At 35.3% G+C, this 17,311-nt stretch overlaps 1 protein-coding gene across 4 annotated transcripts in view; it reads right to left on the bottom strand.

Moving 5' to 3' along the window:
• ATP7A (ATPase copper transporting alpha) overlaps nt 1-17,311 on the bottom strand; it is a 127,418-nt gene that overhangs the window by 17,451 nt on the left and 92,656 nt on the right. For all 4 annotated transcript variants that reach the window (XM_058536234.1, XM_058536232.1, XM_058536233.1 and 1 more), the window contains 11 exons: nt 14,296-14,457; nt 12,399-12,475; nt 11,980-12,205; nt 10,632-10,865; nt 9,112-9,203; nt 7,730-7,857; nt 6,449-6,603; nt 6,094-6,228; nt 3,911-4,105; nt 2,137-2,319; nt 98-314 (listed from right to left, as the gene is read on the bottom strand). In XM_058536234.1, the coding sequence (XP_058392217.1) occupies nt 98-314; nt 2,137-2,319; nt 3,911-4,105; nt 6,094-6,228; nt 6,449-6,603; nt 7,730-7,857; nt 9,112-9,203; nt 10,632-10,865; nt 11,980-12,205; nt 12,399-12,475; nt 14,296-14,457 (1,804 nt within the window). The remainder of the gene's footprint in view (nt 1-97; nt 315-2,136; nt 2,320-3,910; nt 4,106-6,093; nt 6,229-6,448; nt 6,604-7,729; nt 7,858-9,111; nt 9,204-10,631; nt 10,866-11,979; nt 12,206-12,398; nt 12,476-14,295; nt 14,458-17,311) is intronic.

Below are 17,311 nucleotides of genomic sequence, written 5' to 3'. Positions count from 1 at the left end.
GCCAATTTTTGTTTCTTATATAACTGTTCAGGATTACAAAGTCAGATATCTACTCATAACTGTCCCATAATTAGTACTACAAAGAAAATTAGCTTACTTGAGAACTGGGCATCAATAATCATGGAAGACGAAGTGGATGGCTGTTCATTACTTGCATCAATTTGAACCAGAGATGCATTTTTAATATTATTTTCCTCTGTCTTCCAGTTATTCTTATGTAGCAAGCCTTCAATATTGGTGACTTTACAGCTAATACCACAGCCTGGCACAACCTGGAAATCTGTGCATGTACCCAAGGTTTCAGTGTCCAGCTCCTAACAAATAGAAACAGAAGGATTTTGTCTGCTGTTCTAATAATTCAAGGTCATCATTAGCAAGATCAAGATCACTGCTGGTGAATTCTAAATGTTTAGACACATGCTACATGCCTGGTTAATTCTAAATGTTTAGAATAAAATTGTCACCTATCATTGCCTATCCGACAGTGGATTGTGATAAGGATGAAGAAACAGAGCATTGAGTATGATGTTCAAAGTTACAGGAGAACATGAGAGTGCTTTGTTTTAATCCCACTCTCTAAAATTTATACCAAGTTTAGGGAAAGAAAACATGGAAGGTTTATCAATATTCTCTGCCCTTTCCAGTACACAATTATAAGTTAAATATTTAATTCTATTGTCAAATCAGATTTTCTATTCAGTACAGGGCAAAGAGTAACAAAGAACAGGGCCTTTAGTTACCAGAGTGCCTCTCTAGTATGATTCTGTGTCCTTGGTAAGCCAAGTAAGAATTCTGGTAGCCATCATTGTTTCCTGGCTCTTTTTACCTTCATCCTCTCTATTGTTTGATTTGAGTGTAAAGAAGCCAGGTCAGTAATAGTTAATAGGTAAAAACGAAAGAACAAATAAGGAAATGGCAACACCAATGGTAGAAATTGCCACATTTTAACTGTAAAATTATATGAGATAATTTACAAAGAACTTGTACAAATCAATGTGAAAAAGGTAAACAATCCTATGGAAAAAGAGGCAAAGGATACAAGCAGACAGGTTACAGAAAAAGAAATTCAAATGGCTAACACACGAAAAGATGCTCAACCTTATTCATAATTAAGGAAATGCAAAGCAAATCATCAATGAGCAAATATTTTTTCTTATTAAATTGGGAAAAATAAAGTATTGGTAAGAATGTAGGGAAATAGGCACTCAAATTTGATGAAAGTATATAAAGTGATACAACCTTTCATGTGGGTGTTGGTAATATTTGTCATGTTGGCATTGGTAATATTTAACAAAATTTAACTTGCATGTATCCATCCTTTGATCAGCAATTGCACTGATAGGCAGTTAACATAGAGATGAACTCGCAAAAGCTGATAAGGATGTTAAGTATACATTGTAAGAGCCAAAAAACGAATCATACAATAGAATATAATACAGCCATTAAAAACAATGAGGCAGATCTCTATGTCCTGATATGGAAAAATTATTTAATAAAATAAAAAAACAAGGTACCAAAGACCGGTCCCTGTGTGACCTTTCTATGTAAAGTTTAAAAAATAATAAATGCATATATATTGGCATATGCATTAAAAATGGTTAACAGATGCGCACTTTTGTGAATATACTACAAATTATTGAATTGTACACTTTACAAGGGTGAACCTAATAGTATGTGAATTGCATCTCAATAAAGCTGTCATTTAAAAAGACTGTTAACAGGTTAACACTTGTTAAGCTTTGGAGAGAGGAATTATGGAAGGCAGGGAACGAGACTTCCCTTTTTTTATTATGTAACTTTGAACTATCTGAATTTTCCTACCATAAATATGTATTACTTCTATTCTAATTTTTTAGTCAACAAGGCGTTATCTGTGTGATAGAATTATAGTTAATTTCTGCTTTCATCTTTATACTTCTCTGTATGAAGAAACTAAGATATAAAATAAAATGAGAAAATACAAGTCTCTCTAGCCTCATACCAACTATATATATATATATATATATACATATATACACACACACACACACATGTATACATATATATATGTAAATAATAGTCAAATGCCAGTTTGGATTTGGTCTGGATAATTCTTATAGGAGATGACTACATTAATAAACAAGGGAAAAATTGTACCTTCTTGCAGTATTTGGTTATGGCTGCTCCTAGAGGGTGTTCACTGTTACTTTCAGCAGTTCCCACAATGGCCAGGATCTTATTGCGTGATATTCTGTTACTTTCCACTAGAACCTTTACTTGATTCACTACTGGGGTTCCATGGGTAATGGTTCCAGTCTTATCAAATACCACTACCTTTACCTGTAAGAAAATAAAAATACAGTGAACCTATATGACTTGATAATCCTTACTATCGTCTTTCCAGAAATGAGAAAAAGGTTTACTTTGACAAACAGATTACTATTTTGTTTTTTAATGAACTGATCTTTGAATTAATTGGACTTAATAAACCGTCTTTGGGAGAACAAAAGGAAGGCGAAATAAGAGAAGAAATACTCTTAATTACACCTAATAGCCCTCCCTTGCAAATGTTCAACTGTAATGTGGATATATGTTAAACCAGAACTAGTTGTTAAGCGTTGAGCGTTAACAGGTAATTAACAGCCGCCTCTAGTGCCTCCAGGGAAAGAGAAAGGCTTTCAACACTAATGAATTATAGATGCGTAGGGGAAATCTGGGCAGTAGACAGATGATTACAAAAGAAAGGCAAGCAATTTAGTTGAAGTGAATACCAGATAAGACCTGGTCAGTGGCTTTGACTTTATTGGGTCTAGATGAGAAGCTTGGCCTGAGAAGAGGCAGCTCAGGGAACCAATGAGGGACATGAGCCCAGACAGGAAAAAGGAAGGGTCTGGAATTAGAGAACACAGTCACCTCGCAGTAAACTTGGAATAAAAACCTTAAAAAATGAATAGCTTGAGGAACCGAGATGAAAAGAGATATAACAACTAAATACAAAGCATGATTTTGGACAAGAGAAAAAAATAGCTATAAAGGACATTATAAAGACAACTAAGGAAAGTGCAATATGGACTATAGCTCAGATAGTATTATATCAATATTAATTTCTTGATTTTGATCTTTGTACTGTGGTTATATAAAAGAATGTCCTTGTTCTTAGGAAAGGAGCCTGATATCTGCAGTAAAGGGTATACAGGAGTTCTTTATACTATTCTTGCAACTTCTCTTTAAGTTTGAAATTATATCAAAATAAAACATTACTATAAAAACTAATAGCCTGTATTGACTGGCTAGATAAGGTTCCAAATCTGTTCTAAGGTATGTTCTGTACTTACTACATGCATCTGCATATAGTTTGTATCCTCATAATAAGAACATACTGGAAGGAACATGGTTTTAGTTGAAGTCAAGTAGCTTTGATTGAGATTGTTATGGAAATCTTAATAGGAGCGAGAGCAGGAACAGGATTATATTCCTAAAGTCATAGTTGCAAACTGTCAGCTGGTGGCAGCAAAGGCAAAGAAACTGCAATGTAACTACAAGTGCTATCTCACAGTGAAGAACACAAACATGGAGTCACACACAAATAGGTTCAAAGCCTGACAGAGTTGGGCAAATATTCCTGGGCAAATACCTATTCTGTCTTCCTGCCCTAAAGACTGGTCTAGTCTGAGCTGGGATAGGACTCCAGGTTTTCCACATCAGGGTCTGCTCTAAGAGAGTAGACCTGGAGTAGTGTGAGATCTTAGATAACTAAGGCCAATCCAGAGCAGAACCAAACTAACACCTTTCCTACTTCAATCCTCAGGATAGTGTCAGAAGAGGCTCAGCTTATGGACTATGTGGAAATAACTTAGGACTCTTTGTTTCTCAAAAGGGGTGCTATTGCCAGTTTGGATGGCACAATTCTTAGTTCTGGGGACTATCGTACCTTATGAGCCATCTCCAGTGGCTCTCCACCTTTGATTAGTATGCCATTTTGAGCACCTACTCCTGTACCCACCATCACAGCAGTTGGAGTGGCCAGTCCCAGTGAACAGGGGCATGCAATGCACAGAACTGTGATAGAGGCTTGGAAAGCAAAGCGTATTATTGTTTCTGTTCGGGAGATACTTCTGTTGTAGCCCTTTAAAAGAAAGGCATGAATTTTTGTTACTGATTTAGAGCTGTATAAAACAAAAGGAACAAAGCTTAACCCTATTTAAATAAAACCACAATTTTGAAGTCACACATTATTCTACTTAGCTATCAACACATACATATTAGTTACTGGTAAGAAAACACTTTTTCAAGAATGTAAGAAATTGTGACATAACTGGCAAACAAGTCACAGTCCTAAAAATCAAGATTTTAATTTTGCTGATTCCAGAGTTACAAACTATGGAGTGAACATAAGAAATATAAAAGTCAGCTTTTTTTTTTGCACCATATTGAGAATAAGTGTTTTTATTAGTTACTTTCAAAAATAGCTGTAAACAGAAGACCTAATTCTCAACAAATTTGATGCTGAACAAAAAGAATTCTGAATTTCTGTATACTAAGACCACAAACCTACCTTTCACACTATTATTTAAAAATAATGAAAAAAATCACCCAATCACCCAGCATGCAAAGAGAACTTAATCACATTTCAATAAAATTATTTTGGATGTAACAATGTGAACTGAGTATATCTGGTAATATAGCTCTTAGTGACACTGAATATTTATTTGCTCGTGTGAGTAAATACAATTGATAGTATTAGGGGGAATCTCTTAAGACCCCCCTGAACTCACAAGAAAAATTTCTGAAGGATACATGTTCCAAAATACTTCTCAGAAATCTTGTTCAATGTGTACTTAACCAATGTGAATCATCTAAAGAAAATTTTTTATATTATAATAATGACCATATCATGGAATAGATACATAGTTGTTATTATTCTCCTTGTTCTTTAATTGAAGGGACAAAGCATGAAACAGTGTACAGCATAGCATTTTGAAATAAAGAAACTCAATAAAGTAAGCCTTTCTTAGTAGTACTGGTTTTACAGTGCTAGGTTCTTACTAAGTTCTCAAATGCTTAAACTAAGTGTTCATCTAAGAGTTATATATCTATATAGAAACAGAGCTGGAAGGGACTTTCACAGATATCTAAGCTTATGCTTTCACATATGTCATATGTGTATATTTTCACCTACACTAATTCCAATCCTGCAATTTAGGTATTATTATCACTATATTACAAATGACAAAACTGAGGATAAGAAAAGTTAAGTGATATATCTCTAATATGAGGCATAGTCCAGGTCTACTTTACCACTTCACAACACCATACTTTAGAGACTATCATAGAACTAGAGAGGAGGAGGCACTAATATTATCTCATATTTATAAAACATTTAATAAATTACAAAGTGTTTCTAATATATCACCTTACTTAACTTTCACAACAACCAAGTTACGCAGGATGGGTATTACTAAAACCTCACTTTACGGGGCCGGCCCGGTGGCATAGCAGTTAAGTTCACATGTTCCACTTCGGCGGCCCGGGGTTCGCTGGTTTAGATCCTGGGTGCGGACCTACATGCCGCTCAACAAGCCATGCTGAGGCGGCGCGTCCCATATAGAAGAGCTACAACTCTACAACTATGATACACAACTATTACTGGGGCTTTGGGAGAAAAAAGAGGAAGATTGGCAACAGATGTTAGCACAGGGCCAATCTTCCTCAAAATAAAAAATCTCACTTTATAGATGAGGAAACTGAAGCTCAGAGAGAAAGTAGGTTGACCTCAGATCTCACTGATGGTATGTGGCAGACCTGAGATCTCAAGGTCTTCCTTAATATATCTATAGCCCTTTGTGAAAGCAAAATCATCCTGGGAATAAGACTAAGTACAAAATGTAAAAGTTTAGTACTTGCTTTTGGAAAATCACAAGCCATAAGGAAAAAATTCTTTTCAAAAGGAAATCTTTTATATTTACAGAAATGCAAATGTTATTCTTATCACTCTCCCATTCTGGTCCCTTAAAGATAACAATAATTATTAAAGTTATTTTCCAATTACTTACTTATGCAAAAAAATTCACAAACTGTTTGACATACGGTAAAGAGTTGTTACAAGTCACTTACAGGAAAGTAGGCTTCCACAATTTCAAAATTCAGAAATCCAATTATAATCCAAACCAAAAGGGTAGCAATGGAAACAATAACAATAAAAGGAACAAAGTAGCCACTGAGTTTGTCTGCAAACTGCTGGATAGGAGCCTAGAATTAAGTAATAATAATAATAAGTATATCAAAAATCTCCTTTTTTGATAATGAATATAGAGTATATTTGGTATTTAGCAAAAACAGAAATATTTTAATAAACTCCGTATTAATGCAACTAGAATTAATCAAAGGAAAATACAAAAACTAGATCAAGATTTATACTGAGCAGGCTTTAAAGAAAATACTTTCTCTTTCTCCTAGGGAGTTAAGCTACCTTTGATGTTTGTGCCTCCTCCACAAGTCTGACAATTTGAGAAAGGGTTGTGTCTGCTCCAACATGGGTTGCACGGATAAGTAGTGACCCATTCTGGTTAATGGAACCAGCAATCACTGTGCTGCCAGGTTTCTTGGCCACAGGCATTGCCTCCCCTGTATAAGGAATAAAGATAGATTTAGTGAACATAAATAAACACTATCTTGAAATGTACGGTTATTTGTTAAAAGTCAAAAAATATCTAGAAAGGAGGTTCTTACTTCAAGAAATAGAATCTGGACAAATGCCTCGGTGAAAGTTGCCCTCCCTTTTTCCTTATTTCAGTTCTGGGCCAAACACAGAGATACATATCTTAAACTGGAAAAACCTAATATGTTAGCTGTTGTTGGCAGATACTTCTGGAGCTCCAAAAGGGAGTTCTTGTTTATAATAACTACTGGTAAGGCATGGGGTTCTGCTATTCCAATTTAGTGGGCCAGGGTCAGGGATACTAAATTTACTACAATGTGTTAAGACAGCCCCCTAGAACTAAGAATTGTGCCATCCAAACTGGCAATAGCACCCCCCCTTTTTTTATTGATGTCATAATAGTTTGTAACATTGTGAGATTCCAGTTGTACATTATTATTGTCAGTCACCATATAAATGCACCCCTTCACCCCTTGTGACCACCCCCAACTCCCTTCCCCCTGGTAACCACCAAACTGTTCTCTCTGTCCGTGTAGCACCCCTTTTAAGAAACAGAGAGTCCTAAATTATTTCCACATAGTCCAGAAGCTGAGCCTCTTCTGGCACTATCCTGAGGATTGAAGTAGGAAAGGTGTTATTTTGGTTCATCTCTGGATTGGCTTTAGTTATCTAAGATCTCAAACTACTCCAGGTCTACCCTCTTAGAGCAGACCCTGAGGTGGAAAACCTGGAGTCCTATCCCAGCTCAGACTAGACCAGTCTTTAGGGCAGGAAGACAAAAATAGGTATTTGCTCAGGAAAATTTACCTAAGTCTATTGGGCTCTACAGCAGAATGAGACAACTTCCTTTGGTTATACATTCTAGTAATTAACAATCCTCAGTGAAAAGAGCCTTCGGTAGCATAACTAAAACCACAAAGTAAATCTGTGGAAATTGATTTAATACATTCTTTAAAAGAACTCATATTCCCTTTGCTCATTATTTACTCATTCCATAGTTTCTACAAAAAGCTCTTTACCTTTCATGCCTATTTTTCATTAACACTTTGGATTCACTTCAGTTTCACGTCATTATCCTCTGGGGGAACATACCTGTGATGAGGGACTCATCTACCATAGAATGTCCTTCAATAACACGACCATCCACTGGAAATTTGCCTCCTGGAACTACTTTAATGATGTCTCCACGTTGTACAAGTTCCACATCCACTTGTTCTTCACTGAATATGAGTTAAAATAAAAAGCATCATGACAATATGCTTCCCATCTTGATCTTTCCATGCAAGCTTTTTAATTCATGTCAAGGTTGTGGCTCCATAATTGCTACCAATGGAAGCCAGAACCAACATTTAAGCTAGCAACTACAATGTCAGTCCTATTCACTGCTAGGGAACAGCTCAGTACCTGGCACAAAGTAGGCACTCTAAATATTTGTTAGATAGTCACTAAAAAAATAAATGAAAGCTTTAGATAATAATGTAATGGGTTTTATTTAACTAAACAATTTATCTATTGTGTAAATATGCCTAAATAATTTTATGAGTATACAAATGAGACATACAGAAGAGTGAAATCGAATCAAACCTTTAGCTCTAACTTCAAGTTTACAGGTAACACAGGAGCTATAGAACAAGTTAAATCCACAAGGAAGCAAAGAGACAAATTCAAACCATGGGATATTCTACAGGACAACTGATGGATGTTTCTTTAAAAAATCATTTGTATGGAGAGGGAAGAGCTGGGAGGAAGAAAGGAGGGAGAACGGAGGGAGGAGCTGTTCTAGATTAAAAGAAACAGGTCAGAACCGGCCCGGTGGCACAAGCGGTTAAGTGGGCACGCTCCGCTGCGGCGGCCCGGCGTTCGCCGGTTCTGATCCCGGGCGCACACCGACGCACTGCTAGGCAAGCCATGCTGTGGCAACATCCCATATAAAGTGGAGGAAGATGGGTACAGATGTTAGCCCAGGGCCAGTCTTCCTCAGCAAAAAAAGAGGAGGATTGGCAGATGTTACCACAGAGCTGATCTTCCTCACGAAAAAAAAAAAAAGCAACATGTCAGTCAAATGCAATGATGCAGGGACCTTGTTTGAATTCCATTTTAAACTAAGAAACTTAAAACATTTTGGAGACAACAGGAGAAATGTGAATAAGGACTGCACATTAGATGACATTAAGGAATTATTGTTCATTTTGGGAGATGCAATAGGTACTATAGTTATATAGGAATATGTCGTTTTTTTAGAGATACTACAGGAATATTCAGCAGTAAAACAATATGACTGGGATTTACTTTAAAATACTACCACAACAATAGAAAGAAAGAATGTATAGATAAAGTGTGGCAAATGTGAATAATTGTTGAATCTGAGAGATAGATTATGTGGGTTCATTATACTCTTCTCTCTACTTCTGTGTATATTTGATATTTTTCATAAGAAGTTAAAAAAGAGAAGGGGGAAGAATGAAGATAAATACCTCAAGAGGATATTATCAGAGTCAAGAGTTACAATAGTTGCTTCAGTAGCTTGTAGTGAAATTAGCTTAGCAAGAGCCTCTGATGTTTTGCCCTATAAATTAAAACAAACACGTTAACAATGCTAAGGAAGAAAAAGCTCAGGTCTTACCTAAAATAAAGATGCAATCTTTAACATTTACCCCAAAAACAGCTTTAGGAATATTAATTAGTTTGAATCAGAAAATGTTTCACTGAAAAAATATGAAGTACACAAATATAAAATGTAATATTAAGTATAATTTATAAATAAATAATGTAAATTAATAAGAAAAATATCAGGAACCCAACAGGTACAAGGGCAGAGGACATAAATAGGTAATTCATTTAAGAAGAAATACAATACCCGATGTGTGGAAAAATGTTTATCCCTGCTATTAATGGAAGAAATGCAAATTGTTTTTTTTTTTGTGAGGAAGATCAGCCCTGAGCTAACATCCATGCCAATCCTCCCCGTTTTTTGTTTTTTGTTTTTTTTTTGCTGAGGAAGACTGGCCCTAGGCTAACATCCATGCCCCTCTTCCTCCACTTTACATGGGATGCCGCCACAGCATGGCCTGACAAGTGGTGCATTGGTGCGAGCCCAGGATCCGAACCCAGGCCGCCAGCAGCGGAACGCACGCACTTAACCACTATGCCATGGGGCTGGCCCCAGAAATGCAAACTAAAGCAACTTTATGATACCATTTAATGCCTACAAACTTAGCAAGAATTTAGATAGGAGTAAATGCTGATGAAGTTGTAGTAAAACCACTTCACTAACATACCCCTGCTGGCAAAAATTGTTACAATTTGTAGCATGAGCCATAGAAAGATTTATGCCCTTTAATCATATCCTTTGTAATTTATCCTAAGACACTAATTCAATAGAAATAACTATTAGACATAAATATGTATAATGCAGGATTATCTAAAATTAAAAATTGGAAATAATCTGAGAACAAAACCAGAATGGTTTAGTAAATTACAGCACATTGATTTGACAGAATATTATTCAGAAATACCAAATAATTATCTAGACTGCAAAAATGAGGAAAAAAACCTTACAGTGTTAAGGGTACAAAGTGGGATGTATACTACGTTTGCCACTCTGTAAAATATAACCGTCTGTGAAACAGGATTAGAAAGTGATTTCCATTACAGCATGGAATTATGGGTGAATTTTTTTCCATCATTATTCTAAATCTTGTGGTCACATCAATTTTTCCAATAATAATGTAATATAAATAAATAAGATAAGTACTTCTCAAATGTCTCTCTCTTAAAATAAACATGGACATATGGTACTATCTACAGTATTAATTTCATAAATTTGATAAATCTAAAGGAATATTTAACTTAAAATATTGCCAAAACAAAAATACTTCTTTCAGTAAATGGTTAACTACATAAATGAATGTATCTTTCCAATAATTGGTCTAGAAAATATTATGGTCATTTATCCATCCAAGATTTTAACAACTGTCTGTCTTTCTTACTTTACCTTTGCTATATGTTCCAGCCACCGGCCTAGTGCAATAAACACCAATAGCATAGGAGGTGTGTCAAAGAAAGTAATAGGGTTCACTGTGGCTCTCTCATACATTGCAACCAGAAGAATAACCAAAGAGTAGGCAAATGCAATGGTGGTTGCCAGCACAATCAGTACATCCATATTTGCAGTCTTATGCTTCAGTGCTTTGTAGGCCTGAATGTAGAAGTACCAGCCTCCGAAAAACTGTAATATAGAAACAATTATCATTGCTTTTTTAAAAAATGCTGAAATTCACATATATACCTCAATAACTAAGATACAGTATCAATGTTAACTTCCCTTGGCTTTTATCTAATCCATAAACACTAAGGAGAGATTTTAAGCTGCAACAAGAGTGTTTGTATTTTAGCAGATAAGTGAGTGTAGGGATTCAAATTGCTGTACAAGCCCTTGGCAGCTGTCCTCTATCATCCAATGGATACTTCATAAAATAAAGAAAGTCAGAAGGTTCTTAGATTTTCCTTTTTGATGCTAGCAAAAACAAGAACTAGGCAAAGAATTACATTCTTTTGACAAAGATTTTTTATATAAAACTCACCTTCTCCTTTCCAAAATTCAACCTAAGTGGTATATCACAAGCTATTGGATCTGTTTTCGTTGGAAAACATGACTGAAAAGCTTATTTCTCATTAGCATAAAGAAACATACTAAGATGTTTTAAAAATCATTATTGCCTTTTATAAGGATCAGAAAAAGGAACAGATTTATTATTAGATTAGGAATTAAATTAGGAATTTATTTATTAGATGAACACTTAGATGGAAGTGTTCCATAGTAAAAGTTTATATCAAAAAAAGAACTGAAAACATACAGAAAGTAATGAACTTAAGTGCCAGGGAGAAATAAGAAAAATAATAATATAATATAATAATTATTATAATTATTTTATTTTATATAATAAATTAAATATATATTTATAATATATTTAATATAATTAATATAAATATAATTGGTTTTAATATGTTTAATATTAAATATAAACATATTTTATTATTATAATAATATAACTTTAAATACAAAGTTATATACAATAACAGGTATGAATACCAAATTCACATCTGAATATGAATTGTACTCTTATTCTCTGCTTTGTCATTAAACAATATCCTTAGGGGTTAAAGGGAATTTATTATCTACTTTAACCAATCACTCAGTTTAAGATTATTTTTGTAAAGCATCCAGCATAAAATAATCAGACTTCTGGCTAATATCTGTTCTGCAAATGAAAACAGCCTTGCCTGCCACATTTTTGCTATTTTTCATTATTAACAAATATACTTGCTAACATTTCACTTGCCTGTACAGGTACACACAATAAAAAGGATAGCAAATTCATAATGGACAATCCTGGCAGGATCTGGCGCTCCAGGAACATGGAAGAATGACTGTAGATCATTTCTTCTTGGCTTATGTTCTGATTATGGTGAAGAGTTGCAAGGTGGTGGTCCATAACCATCATATATATCATCAGCCCCATTACAGGAATACAGAAAAATAGGCTCACAAGGAAGGACCGTCTCCATCTCACGTAGAAAAGAAAAGTAATTTTAGTAAGTAGCTAATGGTTAAAGATTCTATGTACTACAGGGAAATATAAATTGTGACCACTCCACTCAGTATAAGGATGATATTGTAAAAACTGACATGCTAAGAGGATGTTAAATTTGTAACAAGGAGTCAAAATCTGTTTTTCACTGACACTCCAAAAGTACTTACTGTCTTATTTCTCGTTTATGGTCTAGGTGGCTTGCTGACCGATCCTTCTTGACCAAAGAAGCTGTAAAACCTAAGCTCTAAGGAAATTCATGAGAAAACAATTATTTCACTGAATGTATAAATATTATGTAGAGAAATTCTAAGCCATGGTATTGTCATTAAGAACAATTCAATTCAATTACTGAGTGCAAGTCACTCTGGGGAATACAAAGACGAAGATGTGCTTCTTTCTCTTAATTACCTTTGTTTCTAATCTTTCATCAAAGAAAGGAATATTTCCTCAACTCCAGTTAATGTCTATCCTACTGTTCTCAAACTAATGATTTAACTCAAGTGAAGTTGTCCTCAGTAGAGGTTCTTATTATATCAAAAAGTAAACTAAAGCCTCTAATAAGTAATTTTGGAAAAAAGCAGAATCTGTTCCTTGATCAGGCTGACAGAGTGTTTCACGACCAAATAAAGACAGAAATCAGCAGTAAAATCATAAATCTTACATTTAGACAAGCATCATCTACCAGTACTGATGAATACTAATCACTTTTTTAAAAATTTTAGCTTTGACATCTATCTATCCATCCATCCATCCCCTGAACAAGTACAGAAAACTGAATAATAGGCCACAAAAGCTAGCACCATATTAAACATATTATTCAAGGCCTTGCATATGCAGTCTTTACTCTTGTTCTATCAGAAAAAACACAAACAAAAATTTTCCTCAATAAAACAAGGTATTAAAAGAAAACTACACCTAAGTAAGACTCATATGAACATAGACAGTAACATATACCATATTTTCAACTGCTAAGGAAAATTCTGCCATCTTACATTTGTTGGCAGTGTAACACAGTGAAAAGAGCAAGCATGAGCTTTGGAATCAGATTAGGCACAAATCCCAGCTATGACACTTACTAGCTATGTGACTCTGCAAGTAACTTAACTTCTCTTAACCTGAGTTTCCTTACCTCCAAAATGAAGATGACAGGTCTGTTGTGAGACTTAAATTAAGACCTGAAGCTTTGCCATCTTGGTAACTGGCACATAGTAGATATTCAATAATGCCAGCTCCACAAAGATGTTAATGACATTATTATCTATACTAAAGCATCTTATCTGAACCATTAATATACTTTAGACCACTAGAACACCAGTGCTATACCACATTGAAACTTTTAAGGCACCTTCACATGTACTACCACTTAAGATTTATTGAAGAACACAGGATGAATTTGTCACAAAGAAAAAGATTTGGTCTTTTAAATTTCTTAACTTAAAAATACATCATTTGGGGCCGGCCCCGTGGCTTAGCGGTTAAGTGCGTGCGCTCTGCTGCTGGCGGCCTGGGTTCGGATCCCAGGCGTGCACCGACGCACCACTTCTCCGGCCACGCTGAGGCCACGTCCCACATACAGCAACTAGAAGGATGTGCAGCTATGACATACAACTATCTACTGGGGCTTTGGGGAAAAAAATAAATAAATAAAAATTATAAAAAAAACCTGCTTAAAAAAAAAAAATACATCATTTGCTTTGACCTAACAAACAATAAAGTATCTAGCAGGATGCTTCATTTTCTTAGCGATTAACATGAATCTTACTCATAACAAATTGCACTTTACTTTCATTTTCTAAATATTTTTAAATGATTTGTGGTTCTACCTTAAGCCTGTTCCTGACTAACAGCGCCAATGTGCCTTTGCCTAACTCTTCCTGATAAAGACCAAAGAAAAAAAAGCAGACACATTTACATTAAATTTTGAGACAGATTTGGTTATTTAGAGTAACCAAAGGGGTCAGATTTTTTACACTGTCTCTATCTGATGCAAACCAGAAGTGAGTGATTCAAGGGAGTGCTGATTGAATAGGTAAGAACACAGAAACGCAAAATCCTGGCACTTACCTCAATTGTATGGATAATATCTCTGGGTCCAATAATTTCTGGATCATATTTAACATGTGCTTTGTTAGTTGCCAGGGCCACAGAGCAGTAGTAGATCCCTCTGTGTTTTGTGAGGGTAGACTCTATTTTATGAACACAGGAGGCACACGTCATTCCTCTCACCTGTTAAAGACAAAGGCTTTCAGAAATATACTTTTTCCTCCACTAAACATGAGTTATTACTTTAAACTAAAAGAACTGTTGTAACACGGGATTAACACAGAGGATCTTATCTATACTATTAACATGCTTTAGATATGATCATTAGAATGCTGTTTTTGTATCATATTGAACAAAGATATGGTCCCAGCTGCAACAGGTTAAATAGAAGAGGATCTCACTAAAAGTCTCCCGCTTCGTGTCGCTACTCAGTGATAGAGGAATTGACCTCTATCATCATTTCTTGTGTTCAATGCCTTGCTTCCCTCTTGAAGTTTTTTTCATCCTGCTGAAGTATATAGCTTTTAGTATTACTTTTAGTGAAGGTTAATGGATGACAAAAGTGTTCTACCTCTGTCCAGAAATGTATTTTGCCCTATGTCTTGAGTGAGGTTATAGTTCAGTTGGGTATTAAATTCTAAAATGGAGGGGCAGGACTTCTAGAATGACTTTGTGAGGAGCTCAGCAAATCCTTTCCCCAAAAGGCAATGATAAAACTGGACAAAAGTGCCAAAAAACAACCACTGAAAGACCATGGGAAGTGACCAAAGAGTATACAATAAATTATGAAGCATTTATTCAAGAATATCTACTGAAGAGATATCAGTAATGGTGGAGTAAAGATCTCCGAAAATTCTCCCCTCAATAAAAGCACTGAGAAAACTTGCAAAAATTGTCAGAGGCAACTTTGTCGGAAATTTGGAAAATAAACAAAAGCTTGTAGCAATCCAGGAAGCATTTATACAAGAAAATCAGATAAATTCTGATAGAACAGCAAGCTATGTAGCATTATAATTTGCCTTATTCCCATCCCGTCCCCTCCAGATCTGTGGTAGCCATGAAGACCAAAAGCCCACAATCATGGTGGAAAACAGCATAAGGGAAGCCACCAGATAGGGCAGAAAAGGGTTGGAGTTCCTTCAAAGACTCATTCCCAGAGAACTGTCATTATTTGATCTGTCTGATGGTTCTCTGAAATACCCTACTTGCAAAGATATCTGTGTTTGCCCTAACTGGAGCTCAGTGAGTGCAAAAAGTCTTTTCCCAGGGAGAATTTGTCAAAAACAATTAGAGTTAGGGCAAACAATAGGCTAACCAAAAAGCCTAAAAGGAAAAGCTGGGAAGCAAGATGTCCATAAGAGCTCCAACATATTCCTAGGAATCCAGAAGGCCATGCACATGCATAGGGTTATGCACATATTCAGGGCTGTATGCATGCTCAGAAAAGACCTGAAAAGGCTCTAACCTATCACCTCAGGCTGAACTTTAGGCTCTGCAGAAGCAGGAAGTGAAGGCTAAGGCAAAATTGACAACTGCATGCCTGAGTGTTGAAGGCATGCCCCAACATTTACACAGAGCTCCTCAGCAAAGACTGGGAAACTTACTGGTTCCAGGTATTTAAGAAAATCTCTGTCCAATCATTAGCTGACCACTGAGCTAACCAAGCAGAGACTTCAGTGGCCACACACAACAAAGAATATAGACTTTATAGAATTAGTTCAGGAAGTCACTAAACAAACAATAACAATGACAAACAGCAACAACCTTGAGGGGGTGAGAATCTTATTTCCAGAGTTGCCACACTATATTTTCAACAAAAAATTTTGAGACATGCAATGAAACAAGAAAGTGTGGCCCACACACAGGAAAAAAGAAATCAGTGGAAACTGTCCCTGAGGAAGCCCAGACATTGGACTCCCTAGATAAAGATGTTAAATCAGCTATTTTAAATATATCCAACAACTAAAGAAAACCATGTCTAAAGAATTAAAGTATGAGAACAATATATCACCAAATAGAGAATATCAATAAAGAGATAGAGGTTATTAAAAAGGCCCCATGGAAAGTCTGGAGTTGAAAAGTACAATAACTGAAATGAAAGCAGTGCCTATAAATTTACAGCTGTAAATGCCAATATTAAAAAATAAGAAAGATCTCAAATAAATAAGCTAACCTTCCACCTAATGACACTAGAAAATGAAGAGTAAACTAAATCTAAAGCAAGCAGATGGAAGGAAATAATAAAGATTAGAGTGAAAATTAACAAAAGAAAGGATAGAGAAAATCAACAAAACCAAAAGTTAGTTCTTTGAAAAGATCGACAAAAGTGACAAACTAGACTGACCAAGGAAAAAAAGAAAAGACTCAAATGATTAATATCCAGAATGAGGAGTGACTGCTAATAGGTATGGGGTTTCTTTTTGGGGTGATGAAAATATTTTGAAATTAGATAGTGGTGACAGTTGCACAACTCTAAGAACATACTAAAAACCACTGAACTGTACACTTTAAAAGGGAAAGTTTTATGTTATGTGAATTGTATTTCAATAAAGCTATTAATTTTTAGAAGTTTTGAAAAAATAAAAACCTACCCATTCTTTTTAATAGCTGCTTAGTATCCCACAGTATGGATGTACATAATCTATTTATCTAGTCCCCAGTGACTAACATTTAGTTTTTTTCTATCTTTTGCTATTATAAACAATAGCAAACAATGAACATGTTTGTGCATACGTCATTTCATACACATGCAAATATGTCTGTTGGATAACTTCCTACAAGTGGAACTTCTGAGGCAAAGGCTATGTGTAATTTTACTTTTGATAGATATTGCCCAATTCCTCTGTTGAGAACTTGTATCAATTGCCACTCCACCAGCAATATATGAGAGATCACAAACACAGTTAACAAAATCATTTTTTATCTTTACCAATCCAATAGGTGAAAAATGGCATTTCAGCGCAGTTTTAATTTGCTTTACTCTTATTATAAGCGAGGTTAAACATCTTTTCATATGTTTAAAGAGGCACTGTTTGGG

This window comes from Diceros bicornis, chromosome X, assembly GCF_020826845.1.
Source record: "Diceros bicornis minor isolate mBicDic1 chromosome X, mDicBic1.mat.cur, whole genome shotgun sequence".
Lineage (NCBI taxonomy): Eukaryota > Metazoa > Chordata > Mammalia > Perissodactyla > Rhinocerotidae > Diceros > Diceros bicornis.
The sequence above is the reverse complement of the archived record's forward strand: the minus strand, read 5'-3'. Positions and strand labels throughout refer to the sequence as shown.